This window comes from Staurois parvus, unplaced genomic scaffold (assembly GCF_062004578.1).
Source record: "Staurois parvus isolate SC_StPar_1 unplaced genomic scaffold, SC_StPar_1.0 ptg000426l, whole genome shotgun sequence".
In the NCBI taxonomy this organism is placed as follows: domain Eukaryota; kingdom Metazoa; phylum Chordata; class Amphibia; order Anura; family Ranidae; genus Staurois; species Staurois parvus.
In genome coordinates, this window is record NW_028318222.1 from 2,046,977 (window position 1) to 2,072,500 (window position 25,524).

Consider the following 25,524-nt stretch of genomic DNA (forward strand, 5'->3'; position numbering starts at 1 on the left):
TCATGTGGTCATTATGTCAGCTATGATATAGCAATCACATTGAATCTGGAGACTTCTCTGACCAAATAAGCCTACAGCAAACAAATTGCACTGTAACCTTTTATGATCCTTTAAGTTATCTGTAAGGGTGGGAAGGGATCATTTCCAATGACCACAACTGTAAGAAGTATTCTTCCCACTGACCTTCACACTAATGTACTGTGAGATGTAAGATGACCCTGAGGTCATCACAGAGGACAAGGGGGCACGCTACGTCTGGAGGAAAAGAAATGTAATCTCCAAACGTGGAAATGTTTCTTCACAGTGAGAGCTGTGAAAATGTGGAATAGACTCCCTCAAGAGTTGGTTCTGGCCAGCTCAGTGGATTGCTTTAAAAAAGGCCTGGATTATTTTTTGGATACACAGAATATAAATGGATTCTAACATTTATAGTTCGGGTTCATCCAGGGAATATCTTATTGCCTCTCAGGGATCAATAAGGAATTTTTGCCTTTGCAAGAGCAAATTGGATCATGCTTTGCTGGTGCTTTTTTTTTTTTTTTTTTTTTTTTTTTTCCTGGATCAACTGTGGGTGTAGGATTATAACTTTTTTTTTTTTTGAACTAGATGGACGTTTGTCTTTTTTCAGCCAAACTATGTAACTATAATGATTATTAGCAAGGGTGCCCATCCAGCCAAAAAAATAATAAATGCACATATTTTTGCAAAAGAAAAAGTGCACTTATTAGCAGGCAGTGACTTGAGGGTACAGTGCCATGCCCCCCCCACACACACACACAGACACACACAGACACACACAGTGCATGAGCCAGTCTAATGCAGACAGTTGATGTAAGGGTGCACTCCTCTGGTGGGGACCCTGGTGTAAGGGGGCACTCTGGTGGGGACCCCTGATGTAAGGCACAGGTTCTGTTTAATCATCCTATTCTAATGATGGCCTAATACATATTAGTGTTTCCAGATTGTGACACTGTCAGTGACTCACACAGTGTTGACATTCTGCCTCCCTTTTTTTTTTTTTTTTTCTACTGCACCCCCATATCAGAAAGGCTAGATCCGGCTCTGGGTGCGACAAGAACCATATTCCAAAAGATGAGGTTAGCCTGTACAGTGTTGTTTTTGTTTAATAAAAAAAAGACATGCTTGCTCTGTGCAATTATCTTGTACAGAAAGCACAGTATTTTACTTATCTAGCAGTCTCTGCTGGCAATGTCGCCTTCTCCTTGCTCCAGGTGTCTCCTTACCAAGCTGGTGCACATTTCTGAGCCAGACTGTGTGCTTCCCTAGTCTCACACAGAGCCTGTAATCTATGCCCTCCACTCCCTTCTTACAGGACAGCAGGAGCCTATGGCGCTCAGTGTCTTCTGTGAAAGGCAGATGTGTTGCGTTAAAGTAAAAAGAAAAAACTTTTAGACTTTAGAATTACTTTAACTTTGCTTCACTATATGGCCAAAGGTTTGTAGACAACTGACTGTCACACCTATGTGAGCTTATAGGAGTTCCCATTCCAAAAGTATGCGCATTTATATGGAGTTGCCTCCCCTGTTCTGCGAAGGATTTCAATGAGATTTTAGAGTCTCATTGAGTACTGTCCGTGATACTTTTTTTTTATTTGCACTAACATACAATTTTGAGGACAATCTTTCAGGGAGTGTCCCCTTCTTCAGGTCTAAGCAGTACTGAAACAAAGATTTAGCAGAATGTTAGAGATGTAGGGGATGGGGAAAAAAATCATATTCAATCATTATCCAACAGTTTTATGACTGTCAGCTCAAGCATGACTGCCTCTGCTAGTGTTGTCTCCCCCCCAGACTTTGCTTTTGCTGTGTCTTATCTCTGTTTTTTTTTCCCATCCCCTACATCTCTTCTAACATTCTGCTAAATCTTTGTTTCAGTACTGCTTAGACCTGAAGAAGGGGACATTCCCCGAAAGCTTGTCCTCAAAATTGTATGTTAGTGCAAATAAAAAAAGTATCATGGACAGTACTCAATTGTTCCTGTCGCAAATGCACTAATACGGCTACAATCACCTCAAGCAGAGGTGATTGTAGCCGTATTAGTGCATTTCTCATTGAGAATTTTTGTCCATTCGAATGATCTGGCTATGTCCTCTATGTGTCCTGCTCTCTGTGTATCGCACTTCAGGAGATGTTGGCACTCTATAAATCAATACTCATAACACTCAAGAAGTGAAGTATATTTTAATTGCCCAGGGTATGACGCCAGGACAGAGATATCTTGCAATACACTATACAGACAGCGCTCCAGAATCACGGCATGCAGTCCATTTACCATCCAGCTTTTCCTCGTAGTGGGCCTTGTGTGCCAAAGGGTCTGAAATGAGACCTGTGTCCATCACTTTATTGCAGATCGAACTGTTTTCCACTACAGATTTTAGTCTGGCTGCCATGGAGCAACGTAGACTGTTCTTCTTTAGTGCACTGTTTTAAATGACGACAGCTGGGCTTTGATTGGCCTGGTGTGAATGGGCCGGGAAAAATGTTTGCCTTTAAGTCTTACCTTTTTAAATTATTGAAGAATCTCATGTGCAGTTGAGCCGCTTGTTTGGAATGACTGAAGTGTCCATGAGCTTATAGCAGAAGAAGGAATGCCAGGGCTGTACAGCGTACAATGGTGCTGTAGTTCCGTGCATATTACGTACCTGGCAGCGGAAGGTTTAAGCCAAACTCCATTTTCAGCAGCAAATTCAAAAAGTGGCCCAGCAATCCTAAACATAACGCTTTTGTTGCAGTACACACCTATCTCTGATGCTGTCCTCTGCAGAAGATCCACTCCATCCCAGTACAGGTCTTCAAGGTTAAGTCAAATTTGAAATTGAAGTTTTGCATTAAGAGCCTCATAGTACAATGTCATGTGACACAACACATGCTTTTTTCCCATCTTTTCCCATCTTTTGTGGCATGCCGCATTGGGCAGCCCTTCAAAGCACAAAAACTTAGTGCAGGCTGTATATTTTTTTTTTTTTTTTTTTTCCAGAGAACTCAAACCCTTCTGTGATGGGTGCGGAGGGGTACCATACAAAACGGATGGCATCGCAGTGCACCAAAGCACATGTGGTGCATTTCCTCAATGGTCTGGTGTGAATGGGTTGTTGGGCAAAGAACTGTGTATTTTCAGTGAGAGTGCATTTTGGGTTATTTTCGTGGTGCTTACCTCTGTCTTGCTCAGGCATTGGTCTAGTTTGATGGGTATTTGTTCACTCATCACTTAGGCCCCTTTCACATTGGGCAGACTCCATTCTGATCACCAGGGGATCTGCTCATGGATCCCCTGCCGATTGGAGCAGAGCAATGGGAAGATGCATCCGTGTCCCCTCAGTTTCTGTAGAGTGGACACTCGGTGAACAGCTGGGAGTAAAAGGACTCTGCTGTCTGTTTACACCCGACTACCTTCCGATCCAGTCCACCTAAGTGGACTGGAGTGTTGAGACAATCTGCTCCTGACGCCAGAAGAAGATGGTGTTGCAGGACCCAAGCTGTGGCCACAGATTGGCGAGTCACAGCAAAACACTGGATTCAATGGGCAGGTGAGTATGTTACTTGAGGAAAACCCAGCATAACAGATATGGAAGGGAAAAAAGGGGGGGGGGGGTTGTGGTGATCCTCTTTAAATATGTGTTTTTATTTTGTGCTTAAATGTTCCCCCATGGTTTCTGATAAATTAGGTTTTTATTAGGCTACTTTCTTGATGTATAGAAGATACTGCTCCTTTAGAAGAATTCTTACGGAAATGACAACAGTCTGAGTGATTCACCTTCATTCTAGAATTCTTTTGTGCTTTTATTAGGAAGATCTCCTATTTCCTGTCTTCCTGATGCAAACCAAATAGATCCTACAGGTCTGTCTCTCCAAAGCTTATAAACCATTTCCTGCCCTTAGAGGAAGAGCTTGGCGCCTGCGATTTTCAAGTTAAAAATGTAACTGTCTTTTGTCGGCGTTCCAACAAATGTAAGGTTTTTCTCTCGTGTGGATTTTGTTATGCTCTCAGGTTTTAGAACGAATGACTTATGGACTTGGTACTGATTAAGCACTAATGGTGTTATTCAGAATAGATCTTTTCTCCAAGTTTAGAACTATAGCGACCATCCTGGAAGCATAGGGGTTCTCTGTGGTCACCAATCTGGAAGCACCTGTCGTCTTGAATAGGCAAAGTGAGGCTCTTTAATAGCACTGTAAAAAAGATCAGTGGTATGCAGAAGCCCAAAGCAGCCAATCCTAATTTAATTGTATGTAGACCCTAAATCTGTATTTTATCATGTTTAGCATCCTGTATCTGTATACAGTATCCTTAAGGAAATCATTATTGTACAGTTCAGGACACTGGAATCAATTATTCGACCATGGGTTACATGCTGCTACCCTCAGGTGAGTGGGAAGTGGCTAAAGCTTTGCTGGCACTGCCCCTCTCATTGTACCCATATAACGCCACACTCTGTGAAGCTACAGTATTTTTTGGATCACTTAACCTAGATGTACATCCTGGAAACTGTATCCAGACACTGCAGTAGCCGGGCCAGCCTTTAATATTTACTTAGGGCACTGGATCCTGCGTTCAGGGCTCATTTTGGTACGTGGTGCAATGAGTGAGTTAGCTACAGGTTACTATCCACATCCATAGCCGTGGTCCATTCCTGTGGCACCCAGGCACTATGACGAGCGAAGACCCCCCCCCCCCCCACCAGATGAGACCAGTGATTGAAACAAAGTTTACCTGTACCATACTCGTTCCTGGCTATATATATTTTGCTGGATCATTGTGTGTGTGTGTGTGTGTGTGTGTGTGTGTGTGTGTGTGTGTGTGTGTATATATAATTAATTATACAAAGCACTTCATGGGTATGTAGTTCGGAGTGCCTTGTAAAAACAGTTATCTTGGAAATTTGGTAGTGAATGCAGGGTCCTAGGTTTAGTAACACTATCTATATCTGGTCTTCCTCACAGTATAGTACATGAAAATTCAATTATTTTAGTAAATATAAACTGCTAAATACCTTTTTCCCATCAGCAGTTGAGCATTCTTGTGACTTATATCAGTGTCCAGCCGAGCACTGGTTAAAGCTTGTAGGAGGAGTTTCTCTTTCTGCTCAAGGAGGATGCGAAACACCTGACCTCTGTCTGGACAGTGCTGATTGGCCCTTTGCTGATCACATGCACTCTCCCAAGGGAAAAAAAAACCTCTCTGGCAATATTCACAAAACTGAGCATGTGCAGAGTGTCTCCACACGATATGTCTTATCAGGAGATAAGGGGGGATCAGAGAAGTCAGGATTAAGCAGCATTTTTAAACCGTGCAGAGGATTAACCCCTTAGGTTCCACAGTGAGTATAACAAGCATGCTTTGCTGCACATACAGAATGATTTTACTGTTGAGTTTAGTAACCCTTTAATAGTATTTATTGAACAAAGTTGGGTATAGCCACTGTATCTTATAAGAAGGGCCTCCCTCTATAGTAGAGTGTGGTACACACATAGTGTTTACATATGATTTCGCCATTCTCTGTAGACTAACCCTGATGGAGGCCCATCCTCTGACATGTGTTGGATGTATCTGTTTTTCTTGTTTAGTTAATACTATAAGGCCTCGTTCACACTGTTGTGAAAATGTTACTGATGTTCTTGCACGTGTTTTCTGGGAGAAAAGTTCTGCGTAATCGGTAAAATACTTGCGTAAAAATGATTTTAAATGGATAAAGACATGTATGTGTACGTAACTTGTTTTTATAATTTTCTTTTCCCCTTTGTTTAGACTTAATTTACGTGCTTACAAATGAGTCTACTTGTATATGTGAAAGCGTGTAAAGCGCGTGTTCTAAGATGCACATGTTTGGATTCTATGTTATGGATCATGTTTACACACCTGTGTGACTACCTCTATTTTAAAAAAAAAATGCAGCTACATTCAGATCCATGATTAAACACTTGTATATGTGTTTTTATACGGTCATGTGAATGAAGCCTAAACAGATTTCTGAGTGAGATTGAGTGAGTTCTTATTTGGTGCTGCCAACTACATGCCCATAAAATCCTTTGGCAGGTAAGATGGTTCCTGTAAATGTATTTTATTTGTTTATCCTTTTTCCTAAGGTTTTGTAGTAACTGATTTGTATATGGTGGTATTGGAAACCTATGCCATGTTTTGTTTCCCTAGCCTCATTATATTACATACGCCTTTAGTTAGGAGTATAGGCTGTCTGGGTTTAATCTCAGCACAACACGTGGATTATCCTTAATCTGACTGGCCACAGGTTTACAAATCTCAATGTCACACAGGCCAGCTGCTATTACATCCGATTTTTCTCTGACTGTAGTTATAGGCTGTCAGTGTAAGAGCTGCATGTCTCTCTACAAATATTTGTTGCATTTCAGCTTAGTTTGTGCAATTTCAAGCGAAAAAAGCTTTCATTTCTTAAAAAGGGTTTACTCCTTTCCCTTGAGATGTGGCTACTGCCCATTTAACCTTTTTGTTAGTTATAGAATGACCTTTTTTTTTTTTTTCCTGCTGGGTTTAGGATTGCAAGGAAACCGTGACCTCTTTTGGTTTGCAATTATTATACGCTGCCCCAAACTACCTCACCGACCTGATACCCAAATACCATCCAACCCGTAATCTTCGCTCCTCACAAGACCTCCTACTTTCTAGCTCCCTGGTCTCCACCTCCCACGCCCGACTGCAGGACTTCTCCAGGACTTCCCCCATCCTCCTGGAACTCACTACCCCAATCCATCAGACTGTCACCTACACTCCTCACCTTTCGGTGCACCCTAAAAAAACCATCTCTTCAGGGAATCCTACCCCACCCTCACCTAACAGCCGATCTCCACTCCTCCTACCACTCCATCCCCCACAGCCACTTCCTCCTGTACCACTTTCCCCTCCCTCCTAGATTGTAAGATCGAAAGAGCAGGGCCCTCGAACCCCTCGTGTATCACACTGTATTGTTTTGTTACTGTATTGTCTCATGTTCTGTCCCCCACTATAATGTACAGTGCTGAGCAAACCTTTCTGACACTATATAAATACTGTATAATAATAATTTAATATTAGATAATTTATATATACTTTTTTTTTATTAAAATATATATTATATTTTATTTTTTATATATATAAGAATCTCCCTTTTGCAGCCTGAAATGAAGACAGATATCATTTTTGTTTTACTCAGTGCAACTTTATACCATCAACATGTCAGAAAAACAATTCAAAAACAGAATTGCAGAGTTGAAAAAAGGATCACACTCCCCCCTCCTGAAAATGACTGAAAACTCAATCAAATGTAGCTAATTGCCTCAGTGGCACAAAAAGCCATTTGACTTTCTGCTGTGGTCATTTTGATTAGCACAGCATGAAAGGTTTTCCTGGAGCATTTCAGTCCCTGGTAGTGCAACTAAAGCAAACAATCAACTATGGGTGGCAAGGCATTGTCAAAAGATCTCTGGGATAAAGATGTGGACAGGCACAAGTCAGGAGATTGATATAAACATTTTTTTAAAGGTTTATCATTGCCTAGAAGCTCAGTGAAGTCTATTAAGAAGTTGAAGGTATTTGGTACAACACAGACCCTCCCTGGATCAGGACGTTGCTGAAACTGGATGAAAGAGCCAGGAGGAAACTGGTCAGAGAGACTATAAAGAGGCCTACAGCAACTATGAAGCAGTTGCAGGAATTTATGACAGAGAGTGGTCGTTGTGTGCATGTGACAAAATATCACAAATTCTCCATAAATGTGGCTTGTATGGGAGGATTGCAAGAAAAAAGCCACTCATCAAGAAGGGCCATATGCAGCTATGACTGAGCTTTGCCAAAACACATCTTGAGGATTCTGAGGTCACATGGAAAAGGGTGTTATGATTAGGTGAGACTAAAATTTAATTATTCGGCCTCAATACTAAACAAGATGTCTGATGGAAATCCAATCCAGCTCACCATCCAAAGAACACCATTCCTACAGTAAAGCATGGAGGTGCTGATTTCCTGTTATGGGGGGTTTATCTGCAGCAGGGACTGGAGCACTTGTCAAGATAGAAGGAAAAATGGATGGGGGAAAAAAAACATCAAATTCTTGAGGAAAATCTGCTGCTTTCTGCCAGAAAGTGGTCAGGTTTACCTTCCAACATGACAATGACCCAAAGCACACAGCAAAAATGGCCACACAGTGGTTGGTGGTCTGTGAAATGACGTGAAGACTGCAGTCCACAAATGGCCATCATTAAATTTAACTGAACTTGAGCATTTCTGCAAAAAGTGGATACAATTAGTAGACCTATCCCAACAGACTAACGGCTAGAATTAAAGCAAAAGGTGATCCTTTTTCCAACTCGGCGACTTTTGTATTTGAATTTTCTCTATTTTTTTTCTGATATGTTGGTGTCATATCTTTCACTTGGATGTTATAAGTTGCACTGAGTAAATACAGCTGGATAAAACAAACTGCGTCCATCTTCATTTCAGGTTGATTATTTTAAAGGGGGTTGATTCTGTGTGTCTGTGTATGTATGTATATATAATCTCATGGTGCAGACCCACCCAAAACAGGAAGTTCAGTTTTCTGCATCCCCTCCACCCTCTTTCATGTTTTTATCACATTTAAATTTTTTTGTGGCTGGGACAGGTACGTAGTTTTGTTAGCATAGGCAATCCGAGTGGACGTTGAAGAGCGTTCCCCCTCCCCCCCCCCCCCCCCCAACAGTACTAAATTTCTAGTGAGTCTGAGGATATTCCAGGTTGCCAAAAGAGGTTCATATTAGAACTTTTAGACTTTGCTATGAATCATTATTTTTGGTTCCATAAAATGTTCTACCACCAGTTTAGAGGAGTGGCCATGGGAGCTAAATTTGCTCCCAAGTTTGAACTTGTTTATGGCCAGATGGGAAGAAGACAATCTATTCGAGAGAATGGCTGGAATTGTGTTTCTGCCGGCGATATATCGATGTCTTACTTCTCTGGCAAGGCAGTGAGGAAGTGTTAAACAATTTCTTTGTTACTTTAAATAACCATAATCTCAATATAAAATTGACGTATACGTACAACCGTAAGGAAATCCATTTTTTGGACTTAACTCTTATTAATGATGGCACCAAGATTGTCACCAAATCTTTCTTTAAGTCCAGTGAGAGAAACCGCTACATTCCTATGGATAGCTGTCGTCATCCCCCTTTTGGCTTCGAAACCTCTTTTAAGGGCCAGTTTCTGAGAATATGAAATGGAGATCCTCAGAGGTAGATTCCTTGAGAGAAGATATCAATTGTTGTTGGAGTTGGCTATTAAAGAGACAGCTGACATGGACAGATCATCTTTACTAACTGCTATGAGGGAAAGTAGGCCCTATAAAGTCTGTCCCTTAATTTCTAATTTTTCTGTTCAGTACAGAGAAATAGAGAAAATTTTCAAGAATTGGAGAGTCAAAGATGACCCGGTTTTGGCAGGTTTTTTTACCTGACAAACGAAGTCATTTTTTCAATGGGCACAACATAGCCCCCAACATAGTTGATCTGCCTAAAGAAATTCCTTTAGTTGAAATGCCTAAAGATGTTGAATTCTTTCACTTCCCATTCTACTGGAAAAAACTATAAGATTGATTCTCTGATTACTTGTAACAGCAAATATGTGGTATATCTTTTGGAATGTGCTTGTAAGAAGCAGTATATAGGTAGAACCACTAGGAGGTTGAGGGATCTCTTAAGAGAACATCTTTATAATGATAGAAAATGTTCTTCAATTCCCTTCTTATCTAAACACTTTAGGAACCATCATCGTAAAAATCCTTCTGGTTTGAAATTTGTTGGAATATGTCTCATTCGTCCCCATTGGAGGGAAAACCAACAAACGTAGGGCAGTATCCATCCGTGAGACAAAGTGGATTTATGAAAGGCTGGCACTGTGTGGAAGCAATCGGCATCGCTAATCTGAAAAAGGGACCAAGAGAAGAAGGGGGCTGTCAGTGGTGGGCTTCATTTTAAGGTAAGTTTCACATAATGTGCTAGTATCGATGCATACTAGCACATTATGACATTGCCTTTTTTTCCTTTTTTTTTTTTTTTCCTTTTTTTTTTTTTTTTTTCATCCAAGTGGCTGATATTGAAAATTCCAGATTATTTAAGATCACTAGAGATGTATTGCACTTATAAGACACCTGCATGGCACACAGGCTTTAACCTAGATAGCTAGCTGCTGGAGATAAAGAGTGAGCTGAAATGTTATATGTAACATATACTGTGAGAGTCTATCATTAGATACAGTGTCACCCGGCTCTGACCTGACACTGGCTTCCATCCCAGCCATTTCCTAAGGTTGCGTTACTCAAATTTCACTGCAAAAAGCTGCTAATCAAGCACACTTGGCAAATATCATCTGGCCAAGTATTAAAGAGCTATAATCAACATACAACACATAAACCACGGTGTCCATAAATGTTATTGGATGTGGCAAGTGTTTAATAGGGGTGTTGTACTATTAAAAAAAAAAAAAAAAAAGAGAGAAGAAAATCTGCTTACAGGCTTTGTATAATACAGGTCAAATATGTAACAATACAAACTAAAGTGGAATTTTATGTATATTATAAAAATGGGTGAAAAGGAAGGATTTTTAATGCAGAAGACATGCTTTGTCTCTTCTGAATGAAACATGACGACCTGCCGTTGTCCCCATACAATGAGCTGCCACACGTAGTTCACTGTAGAGATCCCAATGCTGAAACCCACTAAACTGCACGTGTGCAGGAGTGAAATATCAGCCCAGCCAATGAAAGTGTCTGTTGCACAATACCTGGAAGCCAGCCACTCAAAGATGTCAGCGGCCAGCGGGGAGCTCCAGTATGTCACCTTGCTGGAGCCAAGTTGAGTATAGTTCCACTTTTGCAGCTCTGTATTGATGAATACATCATTAACCACTTGGCATCGGCGCCTTTCGGCCCTTTAAGGGGTTTTAGATGCCAAGATGTGGTGTGGGGTTTGTGATCATGTGACCACTGTGATTGGCTGTCACAGTGGTCTCATGATCAGAAAGCACCTGATCTCAAGTAAAGATTGGGAGCTCTCCATTAGCCACCAGTAACTGTCGGGAGTGCGTACAGTGCATGCTCTCAGCACAGTCCTGTGTTCTTTGGGAATGCATATATGCGGCGTCTTGGTGTTTAAATCAACCCGCCGAGACGTGGCATATATGCCTGTGGCTGGCAGGAAGCAGTTAAATGCATTTTCATTTGACTGCCTGCAGTGAATTTGATTTGGTGTCAGCCTCTTGCAATCTACTGTATAGCAGAGCTTAGAGATAGGGAGGGAGAAGCAGCAGAAGGAGCTCAATAGGTGTACTGCAGTACAACAAACATGCTGATAGGAGGAGAAAGTAGAGTGACGGAGTGATGAGCTCATTAGTGAGCCACTTCTCTTTTCACTTTTCTGTTACAGGGTAGGGGTGGGAAGAGACCTGTAAGTGAAATTGATACTGCAGCAGAGGTAGATCAGGTCTATGCTTCAGTCAGGACAGACTGTGCTCTATAAATCTCAGGACTGGCTAGCTAGAAATAATCCATTTGGCTGGTAAAATGTATCACAAATATATATTTCAGCTGTGTATTTAGCCTGAAGATAAACTCTCAAACAAAATGATATATACAGTCAGGTCCATAAATATTGGGACATCGACACAATTCTAACATTTTTGGCTCTATACACCACCACAATGGATTTGAAATGAAACGAACAAGATGTGCTTTAACTGCAGACTGTCAGCTTTAATTTGAGGTTATTTACATCCAAATCAGGTGAACGGTGTAGGAATTACAACAGTTTGCATATGTGCCTCCCACTTGTTAAGGGACCAAAAGTAATGGGACAATTGGATTCTCAGCTGTTCCATGGCCAGGTGTGTGTTATTCCCTCATTATCCCAATTACAATGAGCAGATAAAAGGTCCAGAGTTCATTTCAAGTGTGCTATTTGCATTTGGAATCTGTTGCTGTCAACTCTCAAGATGAGATCCAAAGAGCTGTCACTATCAGTGAAGCAAGCCATCATTAGGCTGAAAAAACAAAACAAACCCATCAGAGAGATAGCAAAAACATTAGGCGTGGCCAAAACAACTGCTTGGAACATCCTTAAAAAGAAGGAACGCACCGGAGAGCTCAGCAACACCAAAAGACCCGGAAGACCACGGAAAACAACTGTGGTGGATGACCGTAGAATTCTTTCCCTGGTGAAGAAAACACCCTTCATAACAGTTGGCCAGATCAAGAACACTCTCCAGGAGGTAGGTGTATGTGTGTCAAAGTCAACAATCAAGAGAAGACTTCCCCAGAGTGAATACAGAGGGTTCACCACAAGATGTAAACCATTGGTGAGCCTCAAAAACAGGAAGGCCAGATTAGAGTTTGCCAAACGACATCTAAAAAAGCCTTCACAGTTCTGGAACAACATCCTATGGACAGATGAGACCAAGATCAACTTGTACCAGAGTGATGGGAAGAGAAGAGTATGGAGAAGGAAAGGAACTGCTCATGATCCTAGGCATACCACCTCATCAGTGAAACATGGTGGTGGTAGTGTCATGGCGTGGGCATGTCTGGCTGCCAATGGAACTGGTTCTCTTGTATTTATTGATGATGTGACTGCTGACAAAAGCAGCAGGATGAATTCTGAAGTGTTTCGGACAATATTATCTGCTCATATTCAGCCAAATGCTTCAGAACTCCTTGGATGCTGCTTCACAGTGCAGATGGACAATGACCCAAAGCATACTGCAAAAGCAACCAAAGAGTTTTTTAAGGGAAAGAAGTGGAATGTTATGCAATGGCCAAGTCAATCACCTGACCTGAATCCGATTGAGCATGCATTTCACTTGCTGAAGACAAAACTGAAGGGAAAATGCCCCAAGAACAAGCAGGAACTGAAGACAGTTGCAGTAGAGGCCTGGCAGAGCATCACCAGGGATGAAACCCAGCATCTGGTGATGTCTATGCGTTCCAGACTTCAGGCTGTAATTGACTGCAAAGGATTTGCAACCAAGTATTAAAGTGAAAGTTTGATTTATGATTATTATTCTGTCCCATTACTTTTGGTCCCTTAGCAAGTGGGAGGCACATATGCAAATTGTTGTAATTCCTACACCGTTCACCTGATTTGGATGTAAATACCCTCAAATTAAAGCTGACTGTCTGCAGTTAAAGCACATCTTGTTCATTTCATTTCAAATGCATTGTTGTGGTGTATAGAGCCAAAAATGTTAGAATTGTGTCGATGTCCCAATATTTATGGACCTGACTGTGTGTGTGTGTGTATATATATCTATATGTACAGTCATGGCCGAAATTGTTGGCACCCTTGATATTTTTCCTGAAAATCAAGTATTTCACACAAAAAAGGTATTGCATTAACACATGTTTTGCTATACACATGTTTATTCCCTTTGTATGTATTGGAACAAATATAAAACAGAGGCAGAAAAGCAAATATGACATAATGTCACACAAAACCCCAAAAATGGGCTGGACAAAAGTATTGGCACCCTTAACTTAATATTTGGTTGCACACCCTTTGGAAAACATAACTGAAATCAGTCGCTTCCTATAACCATCAATAAGCTTCTGACACCTCTCACCCGGAATTTTGGACCACTCTTCCTTTGCAAACAGCTCCAGGTCTCTCTTATTGGAAGGACACCTTTTCCCAACAGCAATTTTAAGATCTCTCCACAGGTGTTCAATGGGATTTAGATCTGGGCTCATTGCTGGCCACTTCAGAACTCTCCAGCGCTTCTTTGCCATCCATTTCTGAGTGCTTTTTGACGTATGTTTGGGGTCATTGTCCTGCTGGAAGACCCAGGATCTTGGACGCAAACCCAGCTTTCTGACACTGGGCCCTACAGTGCAACCCAAAATCCTTTGGTAATCCTCAGATTTCATGATGCCTTGCACACAGTCAAGGCACCCAGTGCCAGAGGCAGCAAAACAACCCCAAAACATCATTGAACCTCCACCATATTTTACCGTAGGTACTGTGTTTTGTTCTTTGTAGGCCTCATTCCGTTTTCGGTAAACAGTAGAATGATGTGCTTTACCGAAAAGCTCTATCTTGGTCTCATCTGTCCACAAGACGTTTTCCCAGAAGGCTTTTGGCTTACTCAAGTACATTTTGGCAAACTGTAGTCTTGCTTTTTTATGTCTCTGTGTCAGCAGTGGGGTCCTCCTGGGTCTCCTGCCATAGCGTTTCATTTCATTTAAATGTCGACGGATAGTTCGCGCTGACACTGATGCTCCCTGAGCCTGCAGGACAGCTTGAATGTCTTTGGAACATGTTTGGGGCTGCTTATCCACCATCCGGACTATTCTGCGTTGCAATCTTTCATCAATTTTCCTCATCCGTCCACGACCAGGGAGATTAGCTACAGTGCCATGGGTTGCAAACTTCTTGATAATGTTGCGCACTGTGGACAAAGGCAAATCTAGTTCTCTGGAGATGGACTTGTAACCTTGAGATTGTTGATATTTTGCCACAATTTTGGTTCTCAGGTCCTCAGACAGTTCTTGTCTCCTCTTTCTGTTGTCCATGCTTAGTGTGGCACAGACAGACACACAATGCAAAGGTTAAGTGAACGTCTCTCCTTTTTATCTGCTTTCAGGTGTGATTTCTATATTGCCCACACCTGTTACTTGCCCCAGGTGAGTTTACAGGAGCATCACATGCTTGTACATTCTTATTTATCCGCAGTTGTGAAAGGGTGCCAATACTTTTGTCCAGCCCATTTTTGGAGGTTTGTGTGAATTATGTCGAATTTGCTTTCTTTCCTCCCTTTTTTTTGTTTTGTCCCAATACACACAAAGGGAATAAACATGTGTATAGCAAAACATGTGTTAATGCAATACGTTTCGTGAGAAATACATGATTTCCTGGAGAAATATCAAGGGTGCCAACAATTTCGGCCATGACTGTATATCTATATGTCTGTGTGTCTCTCTCTCTCTCTCTCTCTCTCTCTCTCTCTCTCTCTCTCTCTCTCTCTCTCTCTCTCTCTCTCTCTCTCTCTCTCTCTCTCTCTCTCTCTCTCTCTCTCTCTCTCTCTCTCTCTCTCTCTCTCTCTCTCTCTCTCTCTCTCTCTCTCTCTTCTCCCCCCCCCCCCCCCCCATGGGGCTCCACTGTTCTGTGCTGAGTGTACATTTACGGCGCAGTCCCAGTACATTGATCAGGCTGCTGGACAGCTCCTGGTCACCATTTGGTTGCCAGCCAGTGGGGAACAAGCATATCCCTCTACAGTGTGTACATTGTCTCAATTAAGAGCACAAACTGTTCATTTTTGCTGCTTTGTTCCTCTATCAGCATAAACCAATTCTGACAGGTTTTCTGACACCAAGAGGAAAAATGGTGACAAGGGAGAGACCAGATTGACGGCGTCAGCTCTGATCCTTTGAGCTGTGTGGAGAGGGTGTCTCTCTTCCCTCCAATCAGCTCTCAGAGGTCTCCTCACTGAGCTCTGCAGAGTGCAATTTCAGTTCTCTGCCCCTTTTTCTCTGAACTCACAGACAAGCTTTAAAATCAGTACTTTAAACAGATGTAGAGAAGAGCAGACTGCATATAGACAGGTATAACCTATGTAGGAGGATTTGTTTCATCTCTGTACCACCTGAGGCCAGTTACTTCACTAAATATACGTAAGGGTTTACAGCCACTTTAACCCACTTGACGCCTGCCACACACACATATATGAGGCGGGTGGCCTTAATGCCCAGCGGCTGAATATATGTGACCATGTTAAAACTACTTACTCTGCTGAGAGCGCCGCTCTCCCTGCACGCTCACAGCACAGTAGCCGGTGGTGATCGGTAAGTTCCTGATACATACTTGTGATCGGGAGCTTTCCGATCACGTGACGGCTGGGACGGCCAATCACAGCGTTCACATGATCTAAAGGGCCTGGCTGTCGACACCAAAGGGTTGGTGGTACATGCTGGCAAGGAGTAGTATAGTTATTATTGTGAATATTGTATTGTAGAAATCGACTGCACTGAGTAGCACTTTGATGATTGCAAAGTAAAGATCACTGTCAGGGAAAATCAGATTAACAGTGACCCAAAATAGTCTTTTCTATACTATAGTCTTTATTTGTTAATGGATTACTGCACACATAGGTTTTCAGTAGAGTGAGACTTTCAAGTCTATCTCCAGCCAAAAGTGTGGGGTGTTTTTTTTTTTTTTTTGTTTTTTTTTAAGTTTTGAATAGAGTCAGGAAAGAGGAGTCTGTAGGGTTTATATTTGCTGTCTGTGCCTCCATTGGGCTGATTCCCATACTTCCTGTACATACAGGAAGTGCTGGTAGATCTACCCAATGAAGATGCAGGCTACAGCAACGCAATATAAATTCTGGGAGAGTTTTTGTTCAAACCAAAGATTTTGACTGATTACCTGTAGCTCTATATCCCACAACTGAGAATTTTTTTAAAGACTTGGTGAAGGGTTAGAACCCTAGATGGTTTTTGTAGCTGGCAGAATCCCAACTGGAGGGAGGGGGTATTGGTGCTATTCACCCACTCAGTGGTCTGTATGAAATGTAATAGAGAAAAAAAAAAACTAAAATGTTAGTTATCACTGGAACCTGAGTTAGAGGAAATCTTCAGTGGTAACCCCTGTTTGGTGACCACTGTCTAAGAAGAAGGAATTTTAGTCACTTTGGAAAGATTGCCTTTCACTGGTGTCTACAGGCCTAAGAATAAAAATAGAAATCCCCCACCCTCCTTTCCCATTGGGACAACAAAAAAAGATGACAGGTTTTAACTGTTCTCTACTCTATCCAAAACTAAAGTAAAAGAGTAACGTTACAAAGTCATAGCCCGATCATCATATATCTACATGAGCTTGATGGTTAACCATTCCAAAACTCTGTGTTGGCCTCCTTTTTATGGCTCTGCCTCCACTGCTCTGTCAACCGCTTCCTGATGCCGCCTCCCGGTCCTTTAAGAGTTTTTAAAGTGGGCATTCCAATCGTGACCACTGTGATTGCTGTCACGATGGTCACATGATTGGAAAACTCCCGATCGCAAGTATGCATTTGGAGCTTTCCAGTACCAGGCGGTAACTCTGTTGGGAGCACGCAAGGCACGTTCTCTTAGCACAGAAAATGTTTACATAGGGACTCATACGTACAGCTGGCAGGGACAGGTTAAAGTATAACTACAGGCTTCGTTTTGATTAGAGTGGAGAGGAATTAGAAACCCTATCAGTTTTGTATGGTCTGCGGGGTGGATAAAAATCAATGATTTCTTTAAAAAAAAATTTAAAAATCCGATTTTTTTTTTTTTTTTTTTTTTTTTTTTTTTTAATTTAAATCGGATTTTTTTAAATAAAATGCTTTTTGAGGAAAATATATTACCATCCAAAGGTTATTCCATCATGAAATAAAGATTAGTTTGTTAATTATGTAGAATAAGGCTGTATATGTTTAATTTTTTTGGTAAATTCCATGAATCCATTCACAATGTCATGCTCTTCCAGAGGTTTTTGTGAGATTATTGGGCAGTTTCTCTGCCTACAAGATATTATCACAGATGTTTGGTTTACTTTTGCAGTTCTCAAAACTGAATTTGACTCAGCGGAGATCACATGCCTCTTCTTCACAGCAAAAATGTTATAACATGAACAGAGTTAAGAAAGACCTTAATCCTAACTTCTACAAACCTATGAATACAGAATCAACCCCTTCAGTGCTAAGTTTCAAGAAGTTCAGTGAATAGAATAGAAACAATATTTTTCTGATTGTTTGGAGTGGAATAGATCTGCACAAGAAGAAAGTGAAACTAAGTGTGAGGAGGAAGGGGCTGACAGTCTAAGGGCTCGTTCACACTAGGCTGTTTTGCCAACGCTTGCCAAACGCCCCTATAGCGTTTGGCAAGCGTTGGTCCGGTGTTTGCGGAGCGTTTTCAACGCTCCGCAAACGCCGCATGCGCGGTTTAGCGGCGGTTGCTAGGCGTTTGCCGAGCGTTAATAACGCCCGGCAAACGCCTATAATGCATTTGAGTGGTGTTACCGCTCCGCAAACGCCCCGCAACCGCGTCGCAACTGCACCGCAAACGCCGGCCGGGCGTTTGCGGAGCGGCACCATAGACGAGAATAGGAGGCTTCAAAGCCTCCTGACTCGACCAGAGGCGTCCGTTTTGCCGCGACGCAAACGCTCCTGTTAGAACAGCACCATGTGCTGTAATGTGCAGAGTTGGCAGAGGCGTTTGGGAAGCGGTAAAAACGCTTCCCAAACGCCTCTCTGCCGCCTGCACACAAGGCTAGTGTGAACGTAGCCTAAGTTTCTTAAAATATATATATTTTGTTTAGCCAAATTAGTTAACAAAACATGGATGTTTGTTTAAGGAAATCACATATGCTGTAATGTTGTTGTTTCAGTTGAATAAATCTATTTAAATTGTTAAGGTAATGATTATTTTTCTCCTTCCTAAGTACAACAGAAAAGTTGTCCAAATATGAATGATTAACCTATTAAACTGAATTAGTCTTTATGTAGAAAACTAGGATTTAAATCAAGCCTTACTGACTAGTGATTTAAATCAGTTTGATTTAAATCAAATCCACCCTGATTGTCTGTGGCCCCATTAGAGAGATTCACCCTTTATATTTTGTCCTGTTTTACCATTATCATTGAACGTGAAAGTAAAGAAAATCCAAAATTTTGGGCTGCCCCCCCCCCCCCCCCCATACAAGTAATAGAGAGGAAATCTTCCAATTGGGACAATAGTTCTGGTGACCTGAAGGTCCCCAAGGTATTCCCTTTAATATGCAGTGATTTCCTCTCACTTCCTGTTTGACTATGGGACAGGAAGTGAAGGGAATGGGACACCACAAAAAAAAAAAAAATAAATTAACACTGGTGATAACCCTCCCTTGCTGCATCCAAAATGAAAAGAAAAAGTTTGCATATAGTTCTACTTTAAGGCTTTCCACAAGGTTCTGGACTGTCTGGGATTTTGAGGTAATTTGTGAGGTCAGTAAATGATGTTGTATGATAGGGGTCTCCAAACTTTCTAAACAAAGGACCTGTTTACTGTCCTTCAGAATTTAGTGGGGCTAGACTGTGGCCAGTAGGAGTAGGTCAATGGGGGGAACACTGACACACCATTTTTTTATGTCATTGGAAGAAATTGTGCCCCTTCATTGGTGTCATTGGGCCCCATTGTTTATGTCATAGGGAGAAATTGTCCCATCGTTGGTATCATTCATTAGGAGCAATTGTGCCCCTTCATTAGTATCAGTGGGGGAATTATGCCCCATTGTTTGTATCAGTGGATGAAATGGTGTCCCAAGGGCTAGATTAAAGCAAGCAAAGAGCCGCATCTGGAGACCACTGTTGTATGAGAAGACCTGGCTCAGATTGTGTGTTCAGTAGGATGGAAGTCAGGGCTCTGTGTAGGCCACCCGAGTTCTTCACACTTTAATTTGACAGACCGTGTTTTTATGGAGCTGGCTTTGTGTATAGGGGCGCAGTCATCCTGGTACAGACAGGCTGCCCAGACTTACCACAAGGTTGGACATCTCAAATTATTATTATTATACAGTATTTATAAAGCGCCAATGGTTCGCTCAGCGCTGTACATTACATTAGGGGGACAGAACATGTGACGGGAATGGATCTAAAATGGCTTTGTACGCTTATAGCATGAACAATACCCTTCATTGGAAGCGCCTTTCAGACCCAATCATTTGGAGGGGATTATCCACATACTTTTGGCCACATAATATAGGTGTGATGGCCAGGTGTCCACAAATGTGGCATTTTGTAACAATCTGACTTGGGGCAGCTTTTTTTTTTCCTTTTCATTCTTAACCCTTTCATTTTCTTTCCCGTGATTATGAAAATGCATTCATACTGGCTTTTTTTTTTTTTTCATAAAGTAGTGTGCTGTAATTTTTTTTTATGAACCTTTTATTTGAGAGAAAACATTAATTACATTCTTGAAAGGTCACAGCCAGTGTCTTCTCGAACATCTAGGGAGTCAGTGTCTCCAAATTATAGCAATTCTGTGTTCGTGTTGAACTGTATTTGTACAGTAGCAGTAGGTTTCCCTGGTATAATACGTATTGACTGTTATTTCCCTTTTATCCTGTCAGCTTGAATGTTTGACAAATAGGTCTGCCAATTATGTCTCAAGTGTTTTGCTCCATGGGAATCTATTGTATTGCAGCAGAATATACTGAATTTAAATGTGCATTTGATCCACATTTCAAGTGATTCAGTCATGTTTTTGCAGGCATGCAAGTATGAGTCTGATGGAGCATATCAGGCTACAGAAACAATTATTGTAAGCTTAAAGTCCATCTATAGTCAAAATAAAAAAAAAAACAGCTCACCCTGCTTTTTTAATGGATGCAGCAGATTTGAATGACTTGCCTGTTCTAGAGAGGCTGTAAACCTTACTCTTTGTACCTTTTGATGTCATAAGAGGGGTTCCAGTGCTCTTCTGGCCGCTCAGCTAAGAGGAGGGATGGAAGATGGCACCTTTCATAACATCTCCCTAAGGCTGTGTGAACAGCAGTAGACTTGATGCCTAGAGAGGAGATACTGACTACCATCAAGGAGAAGAGTTTGCTGTAGTGACAACACAAGATCTTTCCGCCTGTGTATATATGGCAGAGCAGTGCTGAATAGGTTGAGCACTACAGTGATTTCATTTTGAAAAATTACTATAGTTGAACTTTTAAAAGTTTGTTTTTTGGGGGGGATTGTTGCTTCCCTTTCACACAAGCAATTTGATTGGGTCCACCTGTGCATTTTTCAGGTGGACCCAATCGGACCTTCCATTCTCCTTTTTTATGGAGTGGTGGGTGTAAATGGACTTTTAAATGTCCATTTTATGACACCCACCTACTTCCAATCTGATTCACCAAAACAAACCGGAGGCGGATCCATTCCCCTCCACCTGGGAGGATCAGGACGGAGGGCAGTTGGGTGTAAATGATCAGCTGGTCTGTTTACATCAGACTACCCATAGAGCAGAGCAGGCTGTGTCCATGTCCACTCTGCCTAAGTGGAATGGACACAGACCTGTCATCTCCCTATGTGAAAGGGTAAACCAGTTGGTGCTTTTTACCTTGTAGGGTGCCTGTTCTAATCCTTAAATTGTCAGTGACCCAGGATCCACAGAGCACACTCTGTAAGGCAAATATCCAATGCTACTTATGTTGTCACACTCTGGCCCACTGCGCCTTCCTACTTGCCAGTGAGTCTGCCTACCAAAGGTGGGTTGGAAACAGACTCGCTGCTATTAGGAAGTTGGAGGTTGGCAGATGGGTCCTGTTTAACCGGTTGCCGCCCGGCCGCCATCTGGCTATAGGCTGGGCGGCAACTGGTTAAACAGCTCGTCCCTCCAGGTGGATGCCATATGGCATCCTTTCAGGCATGTGCAGTGTGCCTCCCCGCAGGGCCGCTCTGTGGCGCAATCTGTCACCGGCCATGTACCTCAGAAACGGCCGATGACAGATCTGTGTACCGGCCCCGTTGCCAGTACCATGTGACCTGCTGTGACCAATCACAGCAGGTCACATGACAGTTGTATACAATAGATGGCTTCCTTTCATGCCATCCATTGTATACAAGTGTATCTAGCTGTGAATGGTCACAGCAATCACATGCACAAGCTGGGCCAATCACAGCCCATCTGTGTCATGTGATTAGCCGTGGCCAAATCACAGCTAAGCACAAAAAAAAAAACCCTGAATGAATCTGTCATTCAGGTAAATGCTTGCTTCTAGCAAAGTAATTCTTTGCCATAAGCATATTGTGTAAAAAAAAAAAAAAAAAATGATCACTTCCCCAAAGTAGTACTATGGTAACATTATACTACTTTGGTCATACTGAAATATGAAAAAAAATCTTGAGGGAAAAAAAGTAATAAAAAATGTAAAACTAATAAATTAAAAAAATTATTTTTTTTTTCCTCGTACTGTCACCAGTCAGTTTCCCTGATCATTGCCATGCCAGTTAAATGATGATGCTGTACTGCACTGGTGACAGTATGTAAGAAAAAAATGGTGAAAATTATTTAATTTTTTTATTTATTTAATTTTTCAAAAAACTCGCCATGCCTATTATGAAATATGTCGGACTGTCTACTTTGCAAAAAGTGGTCATTTGAGGGATATCTGCACTGTTCTGACATTCTTGGACCTCAAGAAATTAGATTGGCCGTCAGTACTTCAGGATTGATCAATATTCAGATCTATACCATAGTTTGGTGAAAATAACCCAAATTAGGATGTATGATTTAGTCTGTAGTTAAGTTATAGGGTTCACAAAGACATGTAGCAGAATACATCTTGGCCTAAATTTATGAAGAACAATTATTTATTTGCACATTTTTATAACCGAAACAAAGAAAAACGTGGGGGTTTTTTTTCAATATTTTTGGTCTTTTTTTTGTTAATTTAGTAAAAAAATAAAAACCCCAGTGGTGATTAAAAACACCAAAAGAAAGCTCTAGTTGTGTGAAGAAAATGATAAAATTTTAGTTTGGGTACAATGTTGTATGACCGCGCAATTGTCATTCAGAGGGTGAGCGCTGAAAAATGTCCTGGGCAGGAAGGGGGTAAAAGTGCCCGGTATGGAAGAGGTTAATGGACCTGGGGCTACTTTAGAAGATTTAAACCTCAGGTGTACTTTGGTGTATGTATTCAGACATTAGAGTTAAGTAAATTTTAAGTGAGCTTTTGGCTTAAGGTAAGCAGCAGAATTTTACCTCTTCCAGATAATTATTAATACAAGCTTGCTCTTCATTAGCAGCTTTTAGAGAATATTAAAAACTATGTGGTTTGTTTCTTCTCTAACAATGTTGCTTTATTTTATTCTAGATCTTTCTAGTCAAAGGATAAAAACACATTTCCACCATGGAGCGTTTAGAAGAACAATTTTCAGATCTTCAGGTAGCAAAACGGTCGGCTATGAAAGACAACATGACTTACATACTTGACATTGGCATGTCAAGTGCAGTGGAGGCACCAAACAATCAGACAGTTGCAATCTTGTGTTCTGACAAATCAATTAAATTATATAACAAGGAAACCATGACCTGCCTTCAAGAATATAATGCACACCCTTGTTTGCTGAGTGGTGTTCGTTTTTCCCACTCAAACAGCAACCTGCTGTTTTCTGCATGCAGTGATGCCACTGTAAAACTTTGGGATGTTAGAGTTTCTGGTGCAGAAGCTGTGCAGATATTTAATGGCTACCCGTGCAATGTTTTCATCAGCTTTGATATTAGCTGCAATGACCTTGTTTTGTGTGCCGGCACTGAAAAAGTAGACGACGACTCTTTTCTGGTCTTCTGGGATGCAAGATATAATTCTGAAAGCGATTCTAGTCAACCTCTTGGAGTCTATTCAGAGTCACATAATGATGATATCACTCAAGTGCGCTTTCATCCAACCAATCCAGGCCTGATGGCAACGGGTTCCACTGATGGCCTTGTTAACGTGTTTGATATTGCAGAGGATAATGAAGATGATGCCTTGCGTTCCACTTGCAATTCTGATTCTTCAGTAAGTGGTCTTGGTTGGGCAGGCAAAGATTACAACCAGATTTATTGCTTGACACATGATGAAGGATTCTGTTGGTGGGATCTTGCCCAAGTGGACACCGATGAACCCATCACACTTTGTAAAGTTGAGGATATGAGGGAAAAAGTCACCAGCTGTTCCATTGACTATCTGATTGGTGGGCTCTATCATGACAAAACGGATTCAATGTTTCTTGTGGCTGGGTCTCACACTGGTAATATCAATCTGTTAAGCTGCGACTCTGATCAGCTGACGTGTTTAAAAAGCTTACAGGGAGGACATACTGCCACTGTACGGTCATTTTACTGGTGTGTGGACAACAATTCTCTGCTAACTGGTGGCGAGGATGCACAGTTGCTGTTGTGGAAACTGAAAGCCAAGGACTTGTCCCCAGGAAAGAGAACCTCCATGAAAATAACTTCCTCTGTACAGCAGAGGGTTCGCGTGCACAACTCCAAATCGTATTCCACAAAGCAAAAGAAGACCAACCATGTATAAATAAATCCTATCTGATATGTGAAGCACAAATCAATTTTGTAACTATATCAAATGTTCTTTTGTATATGGAAGTTACATCTGATACCAGCCATGATCTTGGTATACCACTTGCTGACAGGCTGTGTGTATACATAGGTATGGCGATCGGCAAGTAGCAAGGGGTTGAAGCTTATGCCATATTGGAATTGCATGGGTAGATGCATACATGTCCCAAGTCATTAACTCGCTAGGTAATAAAGCAAGGTTTAGGATGACCATTTTGGAGTGTGTGCCTTTTAAAAGCAAGCTAGCAATGACAACTCCTATATGCCTCCTCTTTGCTTCTGCCACTATTGCTTAGTGATGTTCACATTGCAGTAGCTACAATACGAGTGCAAAGAGGGGCCAGAAGCAAAGGTGTGGCTTTTGAACCTTCCCTGATGATCCCATTTAAAGTAATTACCAGTTGACCAAGAAGATTTCCAACATAGTGCCTTCTTTAACCTTCAGCCAGGATAAAAATGATAGAAACTCTGCTACAGCACGTGATTACTAGGGGTCCCATGAGTACATTTGGTTGAAATACACAAAATCTTCTGCAGGAAAGTTGGTGTAACCACACCCTCAATGATTCCGTGCCACCCTTTTACATTGCTCGTCTTTTCACTCTTGGTGATGATTGAGCACTGCTTGGTTGGGGATATTGACCAAGTAATTGGTATATTATATTTCTATGTCGAGGAGGAGATCCTAGGCAAATGTAAGAGCCAAAAAAATTACTCCTAAATGCCAAGATCAGTACAGACAATTCAGTTTTGTGTAGATTTAGTGATTTAAAGCAATTGCTGTTTCGATTTTATTTCTTGAAGACATAATCTACTCTCTTTTGTAGTGCTTACTAAGATGCTGTAGTCATAGCTAGATTATAGAGATATGAAAAAAAAGGGAAAAATGTGTGCCCTACAATGTTTTAACTATAAGGCTAGGTTCACACCTATGCAGGTTGCGTTTGAGCAGTTTTACGTTGTGTTTTGCGTTTTTGATGCTTTTTTCTTTTTTTTCTTGTTGCTAGGCAGATTTAAAACACATGCATCAAAAATGCAATGCATGCTTTTCAGCATTTTCATTGAAGTCTATAGAAACAGAAATGCAGCTTTTTGTGTTTAAAAAAAAAAAAAAAAAAAGTCAGTGACCCTTTCCAAGAAGTGCACCAGGTGAAATTGCATGGGTGTGAACATGTCCCATAGGAAATCATGTTAAATGGACTGTACTGTGTTCCTGCAAAATGCTTAAGTGTGAACCTAGCATTAGGATGTCTGTGCCATTTGGACTATAGGTTTGTTGAAGAGATGAAATACATATTGAATACAACTTCACTAAAATCAACATTTCTTTATCTTTCATGTGGAAAAGTTTAGAATGAATCCCTGTCTGGAATTCATGTGGAATTGAGGAGAAATCTCACTGAGTAAACGGGCATTGACAAAAGCCA

The 25,524-nt window shown here is 41.3% G+C and overlaps 1 protein-coding gene across 4 annotated transcripts in view; it reads left to right on the plus strand.

The window, feature by feature from the left end:
* Nucleotides 1-25,524, plus strand: part of WDR89 (WD repeat domain 89) — a 37,990-nt gene that overhangs the window by 12,268 nt on the left and 198 nt on the right. For 2 of the 4 annotated variants that reach the window (XM_089687486.1, XM_089687488.1), the window contains exons 2-3: nucleotides 9,762-9,978; nucleotides 22,851-25,524. The exon at nucleotides 22,851-25,524 is cut by the window's right edge and continues 198 nt beyond it. In XM_089687486.1, coding sequence (XP_089543612.1) covers nucleotides 22,887-24,053 — 1,167 coding nt within the window. In that variant the 5' untranslated portion in view covers nucleotides 9,762-9,978; nucleotides 22,851-22,886 and the 3' untranslated portion in view covers nucleotides 24,054-25,524. The remainder of the gene's footprint in view (nucleotides 1-9,761; nucleotides 9,979-22,850) is intronic. The other 2 variants (XM_089687487.1, XM_089687490.1) reach the window with 1 other exon arrangement.